The 17094-nt window shown below is 40.5% G+C and overlaps 1 protein-coding gene across 1 annotated transcript in view; it reads left to right on the plus strand.

The window, feature by feature from the left end:
- MACC1 (MET transcriptional regulator MACC1) overlaps positions 1-17094 on the plus strand; it is a 36123-nt gene that overhangs the window by 4326 nt on the left and 14703 nt on the right. Inside the window, exon 2 of the mRNA XM_087754651.1 lies at positions 16680-16794. Coding sequence (XP_087610777.1) covers positions 16680-16794 — 115 coding nt within the window. The remainder of the gene's footprint in view (positions 1-16679; positions 16795-17094) is intronic.

The raw sequence follows: 17094 nt of genomic DNA on the forward strand, positions 1-17094 counted from the left end.
CTGAATCAAAGTTTTATAGCTTGCAGCAAGTGATGCTTTGGGCTCTGGTTTGGTGTCCTCATGGTGGAGGGGAAAAGGTTTTAGGTTTGGATGTATCCAGACATCCTTTTCAAGGAATTTTATAGGAGGCATATACTGCTTAATATCTGTAACAGTAGGAGTCCTTTCCTTGCATAGCTGAACTTCACCTTGTAAGCCAGCCTGCCCAGGAAGAAGCTGGCTGATTATTTAGTTGAAAGCTGCGTTGTGTACCCCTAAATGCTGCCTCCCCCTGCTCTGTGGGTGGCTCTGCAGGCTGAAATGCTCTGGAAATCCAGTGAGTATTCTGGCAGCCCAGAAGAAATTCTTCTAGGTCTGCTTGGGATATGTATTACAAAAGACTCTGGATGACAATTATTTGAATCCAAAATGTAAATAGTTGAATGTCTTTGGCATTTTCTTCAGCTTTCTTAATGGGGAAAGGATCTTTTTGAATTCTTAGAAGTCTGCCTTCACTGGAGACTCAGAGTACTTAATAATCTTTGTGTTCCTCTTTACAACATACCTGTGAGATAGGGAGCTGCCATTTTACCTTAGGTAAGTTCTTGCACTACATTTAAGCTGCTGTAATGGCTCCCTGCTGCTGAATGGGGCAGTCCCATTTCTCATACCTTGCCATTACTTCCCACAGGCCAGCACAGGTGAACGCTGACTCATCGGTGCCTGGGCCAGCTCCCTGTGAGACCAGATAAGCACCAGTGTTGATGCAAAGGAGATGTAGGACTGCTGCTTTCTGGAGCAGCCAGCCAGCCAGCCACCCAGTCAGATGGCATCCCCAAGAGCAGGCTTAGCCTCAAGCGCAATGCCAGATGATCTTGTCTCTTGTCTAATACCTTAAAAACTTGGGAGATTTGACCTTAGTTCTATCCCAAGCTTGCTCTGAATTAATTCTCTAATCTGTCTGTCTCTCCATGGAGGCATATAATACTTCCCTGCATTAAATGGGCGTTCACAAGTGTTTAAATTGATTCTAAAATGTATTGGCTCATACTTTAATCTTCACTGACCTCTAGTTAGATATAATGGTATTAATTCAGGTTGCGTCTTTACTTACTAATACGAAGTGCCAACAGCATTGCTTGTCCATTGTGCCAGTCATCTTGCAATCATGCCAAAGCAAACAGCTTCTTTCCCACTGGTTGCAATAGACTCTATCGCAAAACATTCGTGCAACAGCTTGACGAGGCATTCAGTTCCCACCTGAGACTATGTCTGTAAAAACCCGAAAGTTTCACCTGTAGGCTCGAAGCTTGTGACCCATCAGTGGCAGATCCTACAGCCTAATTTTGTTCCTATGGTCTAATTGGGACCGAACTTTCGATATGTATTTACATGGAGAATAAGCTGTGTTTCTACATGTACTAAGCTGCATAATTAAAAGGAAATTACTTTGCCTGAAATAACTGGGGGGAGGGGAGGGGCAGCTGGCAAGACTTTTAGGTGGTTTGTTTTTATTCATATATGATCTCATGCAATACCAACTCTGATCCCTGAAGAAAGGCCTATGATGTGATGATAACCTTTTTATGAATTCACTCCCTCTGATCCACTAGCCTTAATTTAACAGGATCTCTGTAAAGGTGGGAGGGGCGTGATGCAGCAGGGAGACAAGAATTCTCAATTTATTCTTACCACTGCCCTAATTCCTGCAGTATAAATTGTCACTTGTTACTCGGTGTGAAATTATAGTGCTACGAACATGAGTAATGCCAGTTTGTTCTTCTGCTCAGTGAGTTTTTTTTTTTCTTTTTTCTTCCCACTTGAAATGTGGTCTGTTCTTTAGTGTGGACACCAGTTCTTCACCTCTGGACCGAGACTGTTAACTTACTTCCAATAAGTTGCATACAACCATCAAGTGAGATGAATAACATCACAAATGCATTTGTAAAATCTCATTAGCTCTCCAAGGAAACATCTAACAGTTCTCAGCAGAAGTGTTCATAATATCTGTCTCAAGGGGTGAGAAGAGGAAAGCTAAACTCAAACCCGTCCCCTCACTTTCCATATATAGGACAAGCAGACTACTACACGCTAACAAGAAGCAAAGTTGTGTACCATCTACAGCTAGATGGTACACAGGACATGGGTTACACTAATTGAATCAAGCTTAAAAGCCTTCAAGCTAAACTCCATATAGTTTTGAGGAAAGTGTAGGAAGCTAGCATAGCTTTCCCAGTGAGATAACTGCTTTTTTTTGGAGCACTCAGAAGCGTCTGGACTCTGAGGTGTGTGCGAATCTAGTTGTAAGTGTTTAATGCATGCACCATCCTAATTTCTTTATCTCATCAGTGGAGATCAAGAGGTGCATTTAATGGCTCTCTGAGTTACCTTTTTGTCTGTCAGAGCACAGGTACTTATGCTCTGCCAGCTGGATCCCACCCACAGTTACTTGCTTGGCTCACACTGTCGAATGGCTGCTAATATGGCTGCTAAGCAGAAAAGTGATACTAATCTGGAAAATATGTAAGAGAGCCCTTTGCACCTTGGAATTCCCTGATGTATTTTTACCAGTAATGATTGTACTCCAGTCACAAAACGCACAGGCAGGAGGTACTGTATGCACTAGTGATGTGCTCCCCAGAAAAGTAGGAATTTCCCTAGAGTTTTCCTCATCTCATGTAGTATAAGATAGCAGAAACAGAAGGACAATTTGTTGGAAGGTTGAATTTAATGGAAGTTGCATTCACCATCACTGTGATTTGTTTATTTACTTATTTATTTATTAAAAAAAAGGTAATGAATAATCTCAGACGTCTAAGTTTGGCTACTGGTCAGTTGTTTTGCCAGATAAATGAAAACACGGGAGAGAGAAAACAGTGTGTGGGGTGTATGTATCTATATATCTCAGTAATTTTCTGCTACCTGTTATACATAGCTACAGTTTCCTTGTATCTGATTTTGGTATGTGATTTCTGCTCATAGCTGGAAAGGGAGGCCAAACCTAGCAATGCCAAAGGCTGTCAGGAGGTGTTATGAATACCTGCCTTGCTCTCAAGTTAATTGCCTTTTCAGGGTGTGAACGTTTTGGGAAAGAGAAGGGCTCTTGTGATATTTATGCAGTTACTTTCAAAGCCCTGATCTTGGTGGCAGTTTTCTTCTCACGGCACTTGCGTGTCCTGTGTTCTGTCACTGATTTCCTGAGTGATCTGGGACAAGTTGTTTGGAGCAGGATTTTTAAGGAGTTAGCACATGTTTATGCAGTTCTTACAGTAGGGGTGGAAGACACTGGAATGTGGCTATCAGTCCCTTTTTATTTTAGTCTTTCCATCTGTAAACTTGTCTATCTCCATTTTTCCCCCATCCATGCCCTTCCTTGTGCATTAAACAATCAGTTCCTTGTGACCAGGGTGTGCTTGCTATGTATTTGTACAAAGCTTAGCAGAGGGATGCTATTTCAGCTAGTTCTACCAGGATATAAATGAAAAAGTAAAAGAAAACCCTGGTTTGGGTCCCAACAGAATATAAACATAAGCTCTGGGGCTCAAAATTGGATTTATTTTTAAACAGTTTCAGTTCAATAAAAAGTATTCAACTTGGCACAATAAGAGCTAGGTAAAAGTCTGTGGCCTTGATTCTGCATAGGAAGACTAAAGATGATTGCTTTGTTTCTTTTGGCTTTGAAATCTTGATTTGAATAAGTCAAATTTAGTGATTCTGAAACAGTCTGGCAACTATAGGAGCTTCTATGCCTGTGGTGCCAAAATCTGTGTGTCAAGCCCTGTTCCTCTTGGGACAGGTAGATCTGGGAGGCTGAAAAACCTACACGTTTCTTAGGTGGCAAATCACCTCTCTCCTAATATGGAGAAATGAGCAAAAGCTCACACTCTTTCCCTCTGGGCAAAAAGTTCACATATGGATTACAGGTTAAGCCTTAGGTTTTTTTTAACACTAATCTCTAAAGAACTTTAAAACAAAATTACTTGTGTGGACACCAGTGATTCAGCGTACTGAATGATGATGACAGACATTGACTTACCATTGTAAAATCTTGCTGAAATCAGCAATGTGAGATGAATTGGCACTGTAAAATAAAATGGTCTGAACTAACTTTCACAACAGAACAAACTATTTAGCTACATTTGTCAAGACTGTGTGGGCATACGGTCATTTCTGCTTGGTGTGAAGTAGAGCAGAATCTCCTGAAGTTCTGAAGATTAGAACTTGCACCAAATTAGACAAATATCTTTACATGTACTTACTGATGATCTGCTGACTGATACTTCTCACTTCTGGTGGATTTGACATAGCTATACAATAGTTACCAGAAAAACACTATATTATAGAAGATTTTTAGATCATGATGATTCAAGTTTTGAGCAAAGTTGTACACATTTTTGTTTATTACAGACAAAGCAACCTATACAAATACAAACCTGGACTGTGACCTGTCAGGAGCTGACCTAAACTAACTTCATGCCGGACAACTTTTGCAGCATGCACCTCCAAGAATACTTGCCAAATTAAAGTTTAGATGAAGCTTTGGAAGCAGAACATATTTAATTTGAGTTTTGATTTTCATACCTCATGCTTTTCTTTCCCTTTTTGTACTAGACAGCTTTTTGTTGGAGAATGTTATGTTCTGCAAATATCTGCTTGTCATCATCAATGACCTGAAACATAGAAGAATAATTGCCATAAAAGGGAGACTGAAAATCTCATCCAATTACATTTGTCTGTAGCAAAGAGATATAACAGGAGTCTCCTGTCTCACTACAGCCAAGGAAAAATGTCTTAAGCGAAGTAACTTGCCATCACATATCAAGGTGTGTGTTTGATGTGATGTTTATAAGTTAAATGTTAAAATGATATTTACACATTACGACAGATGTATACTTTAATCAAGGAACCCCTGACAGTGATGGCAAGGATACATGTGTAATGGTAGGAGACAGATGCTTGATCTAGTCTTTCAACTGCACTGTAAGTGTGTTGTGTACGTTGGTCTCTATAGAAAACCCATAAAATAACAAATTTGGTTAGAAAAAAAGTAAACAGTAGAATTTTGCATATATGATTCTGCAGCGTTTCACACAACGTAACTGTCGTGGTTTAACCCCAGCCAGCAACTAGGCACCACACAGCCGCTCACTCACTCCCCCCCGGTGGGATGGGGAGAGAATCAGAAGAGTAAAAGTGAGAAAACTCATGGGCTGAGATAAAGACAGTTTAATGGGTAAAGCAAAAGCCGCGCGCGCAAGCAAAGCAAAGCAAAGCAAGGAATTCATTCACTACTTCCCGTCGGCAGGCAGGTGTTCAGCCATCCTCAGGAAAGCAGGGCTCCATCACGCGTAACGGTTACTTGGGAAGACAAACGCCATCACGCCCAATGTCCCCCCCCTTCCTTCTTCTTCCCCCAGCTTATATACTGAGCATGACGTCATATGGTATGGAATAGCCCTTTGGCCGGTCTGGGTCAGCTGCCCTAGCTATGCTTCCTCCCAGCTTCTTGTGCACCCGGCAGAGCACAAGAAGCTGAAAAGTCCTTGACTAGTGTAAACTCTGCTCAGCAAGAACCAAAACATCAGTGCGTTATCAACATTATTCTCATCCTAAATCCAAAACACAGCGCTCTACCAGCTACTAAGAAGAAAACTAACTCTATCCCAGCTGAAACCAGGACAGTATCACACATTTTGAACCCTTATTATCTCGAGAGGTAGGAGCTTGTTAAAGGTGCAAAACTTGAGACTTGCTGCCAAGGAGGTGAGATGGGTAGGGAAATGCATTGATCATCAAAGTCAGTGACGTTTTGGAAAAGCTGTGAACAGTTCCGTGTTTAGGTACAAATGGAGCAAGGACAGTAAACTTATGAAGTTGAAACCAGAAAAAGTGTTTCTTTAGGGTCGGCATTTGGAAGGTTCTACTGAACAGGCTGAATTCTCTAAACTAACACATGGCAGGTGCCTTCAGGTTCCTAACTAGGAAACTCAAAGTACTAGAAAGCTGCTATAAGTTTGGTCTGGATTTCAGCTTATTTCACTTGTAACCTTGTACCTGCTTTCTTTCTATCTGAAGCAAAGGTTACTCTGCTATTAATGATCAGACTGAAACTGTCCTGCTAGAGGAACTCCAGCTTCTTAGAGGCATTTATCCCAAATGAAATGGCCTGTGCTGGTACCTGTAGAGACTTTGTGCCTTGGGCTGTTTAGTGATATTTGAGACAGCTGTCTGTTCCTTTCAATCTGCTATAGCCAATGTATGGGACACTGTTGATAGTTTCCTCCAGCAAGGAGAGATTAGCCTCCCCTCCTGCAAGACTGGCTGTCAGAAAAACCTCAATTCTAGGCAGTGCATGAAAATTTCCTTTCAAAGTAAGGGTTGTGAAATTAATGTGGTTTTGCATGATGTTTAAATATCCTAGTGGTCTCAGATCAATTTTCTGTAACTTACTTCTGTAGTCTGACAATAGCCTATATAGCAGTTTCACTTCATGTACGAGGTGATTATTCTTCCTAGTGAATGGAGAATCATATGGCTGCAGATGTGGTTTTGGATGATAAATGATGCCCAGGGTTTTTCTGTGTAGGAAGCCAGTGAGGTCAAAGAATTGCAGCCTTTTCAGAAACTTAATAGTATAATATACTGAGCTTGCTCAGTCTATATGAAATTGGAAGGTGAGCATGTTCAATGTCTGTGAAGGGTGAGGCAAAATAAAGGACTGACACCTGGATCTTCGCAAGGCTAGACAATGGCCAGGTCTTGCAGAGACTGCCATATCAGTGAAAATGAATTTACTGCATGTAAAAATTCCTGAAGGAGTGCAGGACTGACTGGAGTTGTGGGGGCTTTTTTTTTGGGGGGGGGGGGGGGAAGGGGGCAGGGACAGACCAGGGGGGAAGCTGGACGTAACATATTGAAATGCTGTGATTATATCTAGGAGTTACTCATCTGCAGCCCTCCACTTCTGCTAGAAAGGCAATAACTTCAGCTATGGTGAAAAATAGTAAAGCTTGCTGAAGCAGAATAAATGAAATAAAAAACTGGGCACGCATTTTGAACTGATAGAGTATAATCCACAGCATTTCTGAATCATTTTCCTGAGGATTTGCTGCAGGGTTATCTGAGAGGTGCTGTTTGGGAATTTGATAAGTTTGGTTTTAGCCAAACTTTCTGAGCAATTTGTAACTGCATCACTCTAGCCCTTATTTTTATTTGAAGGTATATCAGCCAGATTTGTTGGGACAGATTAAAATTTTTCTTCAACTAAGCTGACCATTTTTTGTTATAAAAGGATGAAATTTATGATAATTTAGGGATTGGTTTTTTTTTTTTTTTTTTCCTTTGATGTGTGATTTGAGTGGAGAGTCTTCCTTTTTATAGAGCTTGAGCCACTGACCTCCTCATTTTCTGTCCTATGCTAATTCCCTCCACATCTCTAACACAGTGTTGTAGCCAGTGCACCTGTGTGGTGTTAGGGAAGTAAATAAGGACGAAAGAGGTAACAGCCTTCTTTCTCTTCTTACCACTGCCATATTAAATGCAAAGAAGAAACAACATTAAGTGCTTTCTTCATGGCAAATGGCATGGAAAGATGTTATAGAGCTGAGTGGGGAAGATTTCTTGAGTGAGTAGGCACTCATTTATGTATAGTGTCTGCTCGTGCTACTCCTGAGCAATTTCAGCTCTCTCAATTGCTTCATCAAATTTTGCCCTCAAAAGTCAGTGATGTTAGCTCAGAAGGAAGAGCTATCTCACACAATTCTTACTTTCACTTCTGAAAAAGAAAAGAAGAGAAAATCTTTGAAAAGTGACTCTGTCAGTGCTGCATAAAAGTGGATGAGATTGGACATGCTATTCTTATCGTACCAAACAGTAAGGAACAACAGTATAGGTGCCCTCTTCTCAAAAGGTAGGAATAGACAGTTCAATCAATGAGCCTGTAAGGCAGCTAGATTTAAGAACTAAATTTAAACATATAAGCACATGTAATTTGTTGGGAACTTGTTGCCTTCAAATCTTCTTGAACTTGGCTGTACCTTTAGAAGAAGATCCACAGTGATACTGTAGACTGATGTATTTTATTTTTGTTAAAAAGATAAAATCATTCTTATTTCGGTTATAAAACTACCATCAATACTGGAAGCCGCTCTTCCTCATTTTCATATGTAGGACTTCTTACTTCTTCCTCTGAAATATGTAGTCTTCTGTGATCAGAGAAGGATTACTAAATGGGATCTGATATTGCACAGCAGTTTATCTTCCTCTGACTTCATTTTTGTTGCTGGATCATTACCATTTTAGAGTCGATCTGTCAGTCAACACAGGCACAAATCTTTTAAATGTGATGACATCTTGCTGCTGGAGAAGAGTTCTGACCAAACTTTGGGGACTATAATTGCCATAAAGAACAACAAACTAAAAATGCACTTTCTGCAGTATTGGAAAGTGTCCCTGTGATTAAGACTCCCTCTCAGATGCTCTCTTCACTATGTTCCTAAAGTGCCAAGGACTATTAAACAAGTTCTTCAGTCAAAACAGATCAATACGCAAAAAATAGGTATCAGTCTTTCCTTGTAAATTTTATCACAATCTATCAAACATACTATTTGTGCTATTACATATTCCCTGTGTCTGTTATGTGGTCAGTCAAGTACAGCAAAATGTAATTTGTGGATGCAGTGAAGAATGATTATGCTTACAGTTATTAACTCTCTAACCTAACCTCTAATGACAACCAGAGGAGTCCTTGCCAGATGAATTTACTTTCTCCTACCATATTTAATGGAATTATTTTCCCAACACAGGTGGCTACCTGTTTTATTCATTTTTTTCCACGTTGAGCTGGTCACGTGTCACCCATCTTCCATCATTTCTGGTGTCTCAGTATTGATCTCCCTTTATATTCCCCAGGAGAGATGGAACAAGTGACTGACTTGAGTCCTGTCCTGTCCCCCTCTCCTGCCCCCCATTCATGCCCTACATAACTGGGATTTCTTCTTAACTAGTTTATACATTTTGAAAACTTGCCTGACATAGTTTAAACATTGCAAAACAAATTCTCCATGTGCGTTGCCATGTTAAGTTATTTTTTGGTGGAGATGGGGGTGTTTTGTGGTTTTTTTTTTTTAGTCCTCCCCAAGTTAACCAACACCAAACAAAAGCGGTTCCATATAAAAAGGTCCACCTGACAGTGTAGGCTTTCTGATGTGTTTTTCCTTTCCCCTGGAGCAAAAGTCTGTCATGCATATGGAAAGAGGCCTTCCTAGTCCCCTATTTCATCAAAAGCATGGTACACTGCAGTGTACCCCGGTATCTTTCTCCAGGCGCTCAACTCAGTTTGCTGAAACCAGAACACCAGAAGAGTAAAGGCACCTTGTATATGTCTGGATATCAGGTTCAATTTACTTCAAGGTTCACATTGCATGTTTCGCCCATAGATCTTCAGTCTACATCTGTCCAAAATAAAGTGTCAGTATCCAGACAGCATAACTGACAGGCAATTCAGTTCTATGGTTGGTTGTTCAAGACTGGGTCCTGGCATAGTGTCAGCCATATGGCTTTGTTATATCATTTTTAGCCTGCAACAGCCAGAAAAACCATCCTACATTTGCAACATATCCAGCTAATACAGGTGTTTAAAATCTATTGTTAATATGAATTACAATTATAATGTTAAGAACTTAAAAGAGCTGTGAGCGAGTAAAACACTGTGCCTTCTCTGCAGGTGGCTTTCTTGGTGCGTTCTGCTTTGCCCTAATGCCGTGAAGAGAGCACAGCACTTGTAGGATTTCTGTTATCACTTCACTGAACCAGATGACACATTTAAATGTTGAAAGCCAAAAGGGATTTTTCCCCTGCCTGTGCTCAGCCTTTAAGTGTAAAAGTAATTATTTCTATGAAACTTGTAACTCTGAAGTGCCTGATTGTCAGTTCCTAATGAAAAACTACTTCACTACTTGACTTGGGTTTGATTGTCTGGAAACTGTTATCCTTTACTTGCTTTCTGGGTGGATAGTAGATGTGCTATTTTCTATATATAATTGGAAGAGTGTTAAACAGTAAGATGTTGCCAAAATCAAGTCCTTGGGACAAAGGAAGCCTCTTTGTTGTTTGTTTTTTGTTTGTTTGTTTGTTTTGTTTTGTTTTGTCATGCCCCTGTGACTCTGAGGCATACAAAGGCTTTTCTGTTTTTTAAAAAATAAATTTCCTTTATTATCCTTGAAGTTAGCTCTGAGATTGTAAATCATTCACTACTGTTAATGCTACAGCTACTTCTTTCTTCCACCGCTGCTTCCTGCCCTCAAAGATCACAGCTTATATCTGTCCCTCTGCAAAGCTGACTTTTGGCACTAATAGGCAGAAACATGAGCCTTTTCCAGGGAAGAGCATAATAAATAATATGCAGATTTGGGAGTGCTTTCTAAGCCAAGCTAGTGTACAGGTGTCTAAGGCTTTATCTCCACTCGCCACTGACAGGTAAGCTGCTCAGTTAAAGACCCGGTGTAATTCCTGCATGCAGCCTGAATGTGAGAAAAAGTCTAGTATAGTAGAGGAGAAGAAATCAGGGTAACAATATAATATATTGAGTGCTTTGGAGGTATCCTGTACTTACAAACGCATGATCACAGCTATAGTTAACAAGGATATAAAGAGCTATCAGAGATTTTTAGATTCCCAGTAGCTTCCACTCCTCTAGGTTGTTCAAAAATGTTGACAGTTGAGGTTTTTGTTTCATCCTAGCAAACATTAGAAGTACCTAAGGGTGGGCAGCAGGGCTCTGGTTTACATGCAGAACACATTACATATAGGCTTTGCCTTGCTCTGCAATGTCACATGTATTATGGTGGCATTGAAACACCTGCAGCACCTAGAAATGGAAACTTTTACTTTTTAAGGAAACTGCTAAATAAAAGGTGTTCCTTACAGAGTGCTTTCAGCATCTGTTTTGAAAGAATAACTCTGTTGGCATCGCAGTCAGTAATAACTTGTAGTATTGTAATCTCTGTGAGGGAGCCAGAAGTGTTTTCATAAGACCTCCAAAAGTCAGGAAACTAGCTGTGCTTTCAAAGTATGTCACATATAATAAGTGAGAATCCAGTGTGATTTTTAACTATTATTGTTTTTAGAGGCTTTTGAGAGGTGGTAAGGAAATGAGTTCATAGAAGAATTAAACTAATCAAATTGCAAAGTTTTCTCTGTTCAGCAAAAAGAAGAAATATTACAATTTAATAGTACAAAGTTGGATCCTTTAATTCATTTGTTAATGACATCTTTACTTTCCATTTCCTGTTCTTTAAAAAGTTACTTAGTAACGTAAGTAGAAGGCAACATATTTCTTTTTTCCTGAGGCCAAAGAGAAACCATGGAGTATTTCAGAGTGGTAGCTGAAACCCAAAAGACAACATCAAAACTTAACTACACATTCTTGAGGCTTCTGGAAAGCAATATTCCCAAATGTAAAGTTCATAACTGAAAATAAATACTCTATCCCTTATGCTTACAACAAGCAATTTTAGAAGCATAGATGTGTGGAATGAAAAGAAGGATACTTGCCTTGTAGAGGGAGTGTCTACGGTATAGTTGTTTCTGCTTGCGCAGTGTTCACCAACCTGGGTGTAAAGCAGTCAGCTCTGGGTCGTGCAGAGCTGAGCAGAGGCTGTAAAAACCCACTTGTGAAGTTGTGAAAATCTACTGAGAGGATGACCCACTTCAAGCCCCATTTTTGTTGTGCTGAGACTACTAGCTCTACCCTTTAATGCTAACTCAGATGAAGTATTACGAGCAGCGATTACATCCGTTACAAGCAGCAGTGTAGACATATGTTGGGCCTGCAGAAAGCTTAAACCCTGGGCTCAGGAAGGAGCGTGAATGGCTCTGCAGTTCCCATAGGGTGGTAAATCTTCAGAACTTTGAAAAAGTAGGTACCAAACTTGGCAACTATTTAACAACAGAGTAAACTAATAGATATATCAATTGAAAATGCTTTTCTATCATTATAGGCAAAGTGACAAGTAACAGGGTCATACTAAAGCATTAAGATTGCAGCCAAGTATTAGTAAACTAGGTAATATAGGGTTGAAGTCTCTCGAGGTTCAACATTAAAAGGCATTTCTGTCTCTGTGCAGAATAAGATACAGCAGCATTTCCTTGACTGCCTCACATGCACCAGGCTAAGAGAATAAGTTAAAGACTTTATCACTTCAACTGAAGGTTTCGTTTGCTATCCTTTACTATCAATAGCTATAGTAACCAAGGTTCAACCCTGTAATCAAAGATTGCTAAACTCATGTCCAGCCACATGACACCAAACTCTGAGCTGCGTAAAGCTGTTCCAGGCCACAAGTACCAAGGGATTGTTAAAATATGACCTATTACTGTAACTAAAGTTTTGCTAGAAACATGTTAATCTGCCGAGAGCAGGCAGTATTTGAAACTTGATGATGATGTGTGGTGCCTTATAAAACCATCTCTCTTCTTTGTATTACTTTCTCTTTAGAATACCTTTCCTCCCTCTGTTTAATAGAATTTAAATAATTCAGTACACTCTATTTGGTCAGATCAGGAACATCATATTTAACATTCTGATGAATATACCTTGCTCCCTTTTCGGAAATAAACTTGTAAAGTAAGTCTAACAACCCAGCCTATCTAACTAGCAAGTCATTTTTCCCCATGACAGCTAAAAGCAAGCCTGAGGAATGAGGCACATCTCCATCACCCGCTTGTGTTGCTTGTCCTGTCTCTGCAAATACATAAGCTTCATCCTCTGGATACAAAGGCCATGAATCACTGTGAATAATGGTATGCCTGAGTAGCACTGTCTGTGTAAGAGGCATGTAGGAGTCCGTGGGGAGACACTGCCACAGGACAGCTCTGCTCTTAACACAACCTGCTTTTGAAGAAGGCCGAACAGGGTTAAGGTTGAATGAAAGGCAGATTGCTAGTGTCTTGCTCTGGGATGTTGGTACTTTAAAACCACAGAGGAATGTGTTCTCTCTCATTTTTGAGGGCAAAGGCAGTTGGGAAGTGTTTGCTTTTGGGCTTTTTAAAAATTTTCTTCCTTACCACTATTTTAAGCACAGCAGGACATGTTTTCTTTGGTACAGAGACTGGAAAGGAGAAAAAAAAAGTGCACCTGAATTTTAAAAGACCTGGAAGAGATTTCTAGAGGCATCACATGCAGCAAAAATGCCATTTGCAGCAAATCTGTCTCCTGACTTCTGTGAAACTGAACTTTCTACCTGAGACTTTCTTCTTCCTCTAATGCGTTTTTCTTCCTCTGTAACAGTGCTGCAACATGCCTGCCAGCAGCAGTATGGGTCCTGAGTCCCCTGCTCTTATGGGTCAAGCAATGCACTCCAGGCTTGAACAGCAGAGTGCACCTGGCAAACTGTTTTTTGCCCTCATACAGAAAAACACCACATCTCTCAGCAGCCACTTAGGTTCACTCACTGGTCACCTCCATAGCTGATCTCTTTCCAACTTCTTCACTTCTTCATTCCCTGTTCACTTCACACTGTGAGCTGACATACCATCAGTCAAATAATTCTTTGCACCATTAAGCACTTGTCAGTTTACATCTTTCTTACTCAGTTGCTACAGCAAATGAAAAGCTTAGCTTCTGATTCTTCCTATACATAATTCCCTCTTTTTGCAGCAAAAGGGTTTAACAACTTTCCCCTTCACCACTGATCAGCATGGCTTTATATCCCACATACATTGATCTCTCTTCTCTTGTGCATGATCATTCTTCTGGATTTGTCCAGGTAAGTTCCTAATTAATAGGGTTGTCCTGTCAAAAGTTTCATTTGGGATGCTATTTTATCACAGAATGTACCCATGGAAAAGGGGAGCACTGGGTTTTCTTATTTTCCTAGTCTCATACAAAGGCACTAGGGATTTATGCATTGCCAGCACTAAGGCTGGAAGACAGGAGAGATGAGACCCAACCCTGGTGTCAGATCATGTAATGCTATTCAGGAGGCACATTGCCTGGTACCTGATGCCGTGTGTACAGCCTGTCCCCAGCATTTCCCACATCCCTTGACATGCTGACCAAACATGGTCATCTTTTGTCCGGGAATGTTTATGCCTCCCCCCTTTGCTTATCCTCTTCTTGGCTGGCCTGAAGACATGCCTAAATCACAAAGGCTCCCTCATCATGCTCTCATACCAAGGAATGCTTTTGAGAGTGGGCAGGGGGGCATAACTTATTTTTGAAAGTGGTTTTCCTTTTCAGTATCTGCCTTTTCTGTCTTTGTGCCAGGCTAGTGGTGAAGGTTTTAAGGAGTTCCCAGAGGGAACTTTTAGGAAATTACTTATTCTATTTGCAGAAATTCTTAGCGTTTATAAAACTTCTATATGCAATCTTGTTGTCATGTCTCTGTCAATATACTCCCACTGTGTAAAGAGATTGTTTTTCTTTCTCTTTCTCTCTCCCTCCCCCTTCCCCATGGGTTTCTTATTTTAGCCCCTGTGCATCTACTTGCACTCTTGTGCTCTTTCCTCATCCTTACTTACTGCCTCACACTTCATACAGCCACTGAAATAATTGTGAGTGTTTTAACTATTTAAAGAACTGTTCTTAGATTTATATGTCAATTGATTAATAAATCATCAGAGATTAGTGCTGGCAACAAATACACTGGTATTGTAAAAAGTAGACTTTTTGTACATTTATTGGGATTTTAGACTATGGATACCTTAGTGTGGAGGGATTAAACGTCCCCAATCCCTGAAGTAGAAGCCTGAGGTAAAAATCTTGCATATTTATACAATGTGTTCAGTTTTTCAGCATTTTGAGACGCAGCAGCAAAGCAAAATTTATTCCCTTTGAAGGAATCTGTACACGTTATCAAAGATACTGTCTCTTATCAGGGACAGAAGGAACAGTGATATTTTTATACAGGTGTGAGATGTCAGATCTTGGAATTACAGTGTTGGAATTAAGGAGGCATTTTAGTTTCCAGTTTGATTCTGGTGGGGTATTAATAGCAGAAGCCACAAAGTATTAGCCTTGGAGGCTAGCTTTCACTACTATCTGAAATCACAACTTCTAAGGCCAACATCTGAGATTTCTGGTAACAGAGGAACCTGAAAGTCCGTACAGCCCTGTGACAGCAGAGCGGCTGGGTGACAGTCGGGCTTAGCCTGACTTCAGCCTTGTGTTCTGTCTGAGTGCAAATCAGCACCTGAACAGATTGCCATTAGCTGAAGGTAGCTTTTGTGGGAAGAACAATTTACATTTGCACTGGAAAAAAAAGATGTCTTAAACCATGGCACTGTGCAATGGAAACAGACAGCCGGCTTTCAGTTTCTACTCAGTAATGCTTTGATATAAGGTATGCTTCCTTTTTCCGATAACTCACCTACTAGAACTGTAACTGAAAATTCCTTTTTCTTACAGCCACAGTAAAACCAGGCCCAATGTATCTTTTTTCCATTTTAAACATGATAAAATGAGGTCTGCTTAAGTTGCAATTGCTGCTGCAGAAGTAACAGGCTGCAATATTTCAGACTCCTGAACAAAGCTGACTATTGTATCCTGTGGATGGACCCAAAAAATCTTCTGGCTTTTTTACCTTTTCTCTTTTATTCCCAGCCCCCCCCCCCTTTTTTTTTTCCTTTTCTTTTTAACATATGTCTTAATGTATCTATTGCACATCAGCATTTATGCCCCACTAGGTATAGGATCAGTGAGAGGATTCTGGGAGAGTCACTAAATGATCTCTTGGTTTATAGCACTAATTTAGTGAGCTGTCCTGCACAAAAAGGTCTAGAAGATAGTATTTCCTCCAGTTTCTGTTTCAGGGACACAGTAACATTGGCACATAGGACAGCCAACACTCCCTTGAAGACCTGCAACTCTTGTTTCTGGGCAGCTGAAAATAGCATTAAGCAGTGGTGCCTTGAGAAGTTCATTCTCCTGTTGCCTGCCTCAGAGCGATGCCCCTCCTGCCCTGCCCTTGCAGTAGGTTTGCTGTTGATCCTCTTTCAACCACAGCATCTGGTTTACAGCTCTTGTGTGGCCCAGTCCACGTGCAAACTGTGTCAAAACCAAGCAGAACTTCTTGTAGCCAGAACGAGGAAGAGGAGAGACCTGAATGTCCTCTCTTGGGCTTTTGCTGTGCTGGCACAGACCCTGCAGAAGGGTACTCTAAGTCATTGTTGTACAAACTAAAAGGAAAATATGACCTGATGTTCACTCAGGGAAGAGCACAGGAAGAATAATAAAGCAGAAAGGGTTGCAAATATTTTATATTAGTTGGCAAAGGAAGGAACAGATCTAGCTCTTCCCCTTTAGTAATTTTGGTCAAACTTATTCGAAAACAGGAATTAGGATGAATATTTTTTTTAAAAAAGTTTTTATTCAAGACCTTCTGAACAGAAGTTATTGTACAATTGGCTCAGTTCCAATTGCAAGACATTTAATAATGTGAGTTATTGGACTTCACTGTGGACTGGGGTACCATATTGTACTGCAGCTGTAGCATCTGGTGGTTTTGCTGCAAGTTAGATAGTAAGACTCGCGCAGGATTGTGATGCTCTTGGGCAGACTCCATAAATTTACTCATAAGCCATAACTTCACTTTTTTTCATTTGTGTCACATCACAGGAGCAAAGCTCAATTATTCTTCAACAGTTTCCCCTTTTTCAAATTGCATACTTGCTGATGTTTTATATGTTTAACTGTTTCCCAGGAGGAGATCACTTCCAGTAGTGGCACAGATTCCCTAACCAGTGGAGAGATTCCACGGAGCAGGTCAGAGGGGACTTTGATTGATGTGGATGACCGAACACCTTCAGCCAGCTACAGTATGTCTCTTCTGCTATTTTCTGTGCTGAGGCTCTCCACCTAAAGTCTGTATTTCTTCAAAACTCTTAATAGTGTCAAGAGCTATAGCTACTCTGTAAACTCCTGCACATAATTATTATTTTTTTTTAATTGCTTGTGTTCTTCATTACTCAGGCCATGGTAGATGTCCCTGGGGTCAGAACACAAGGGGTTGTTCTCAAGGTCCCCTAGGAGAAACTTGCTGGCATATAAGAGAAGTCCTTTGTCCACTGCCATAGTAAATGTGGGTCAGGCAGGTTGGGATAGAAAGCTGGAATCAT

This window comes from Nipponia nippon, unplaced genomic scaffold, assembly GCF_047370975.1.
Source record: "Nipponia nippon isolate SJK-2023a ecotype South Korea unplaced genomic scaffold, ASM4737097v1 scaffold_1, whole genome shotgun sequence".
NCBI classification, from domain to species: domain Eukaryota; kingdom Metazoa; phylum Chordata; class Aves; order Pelecaniformes; family Threskiornithidae; genus Nipponia; species Nipponia nippon.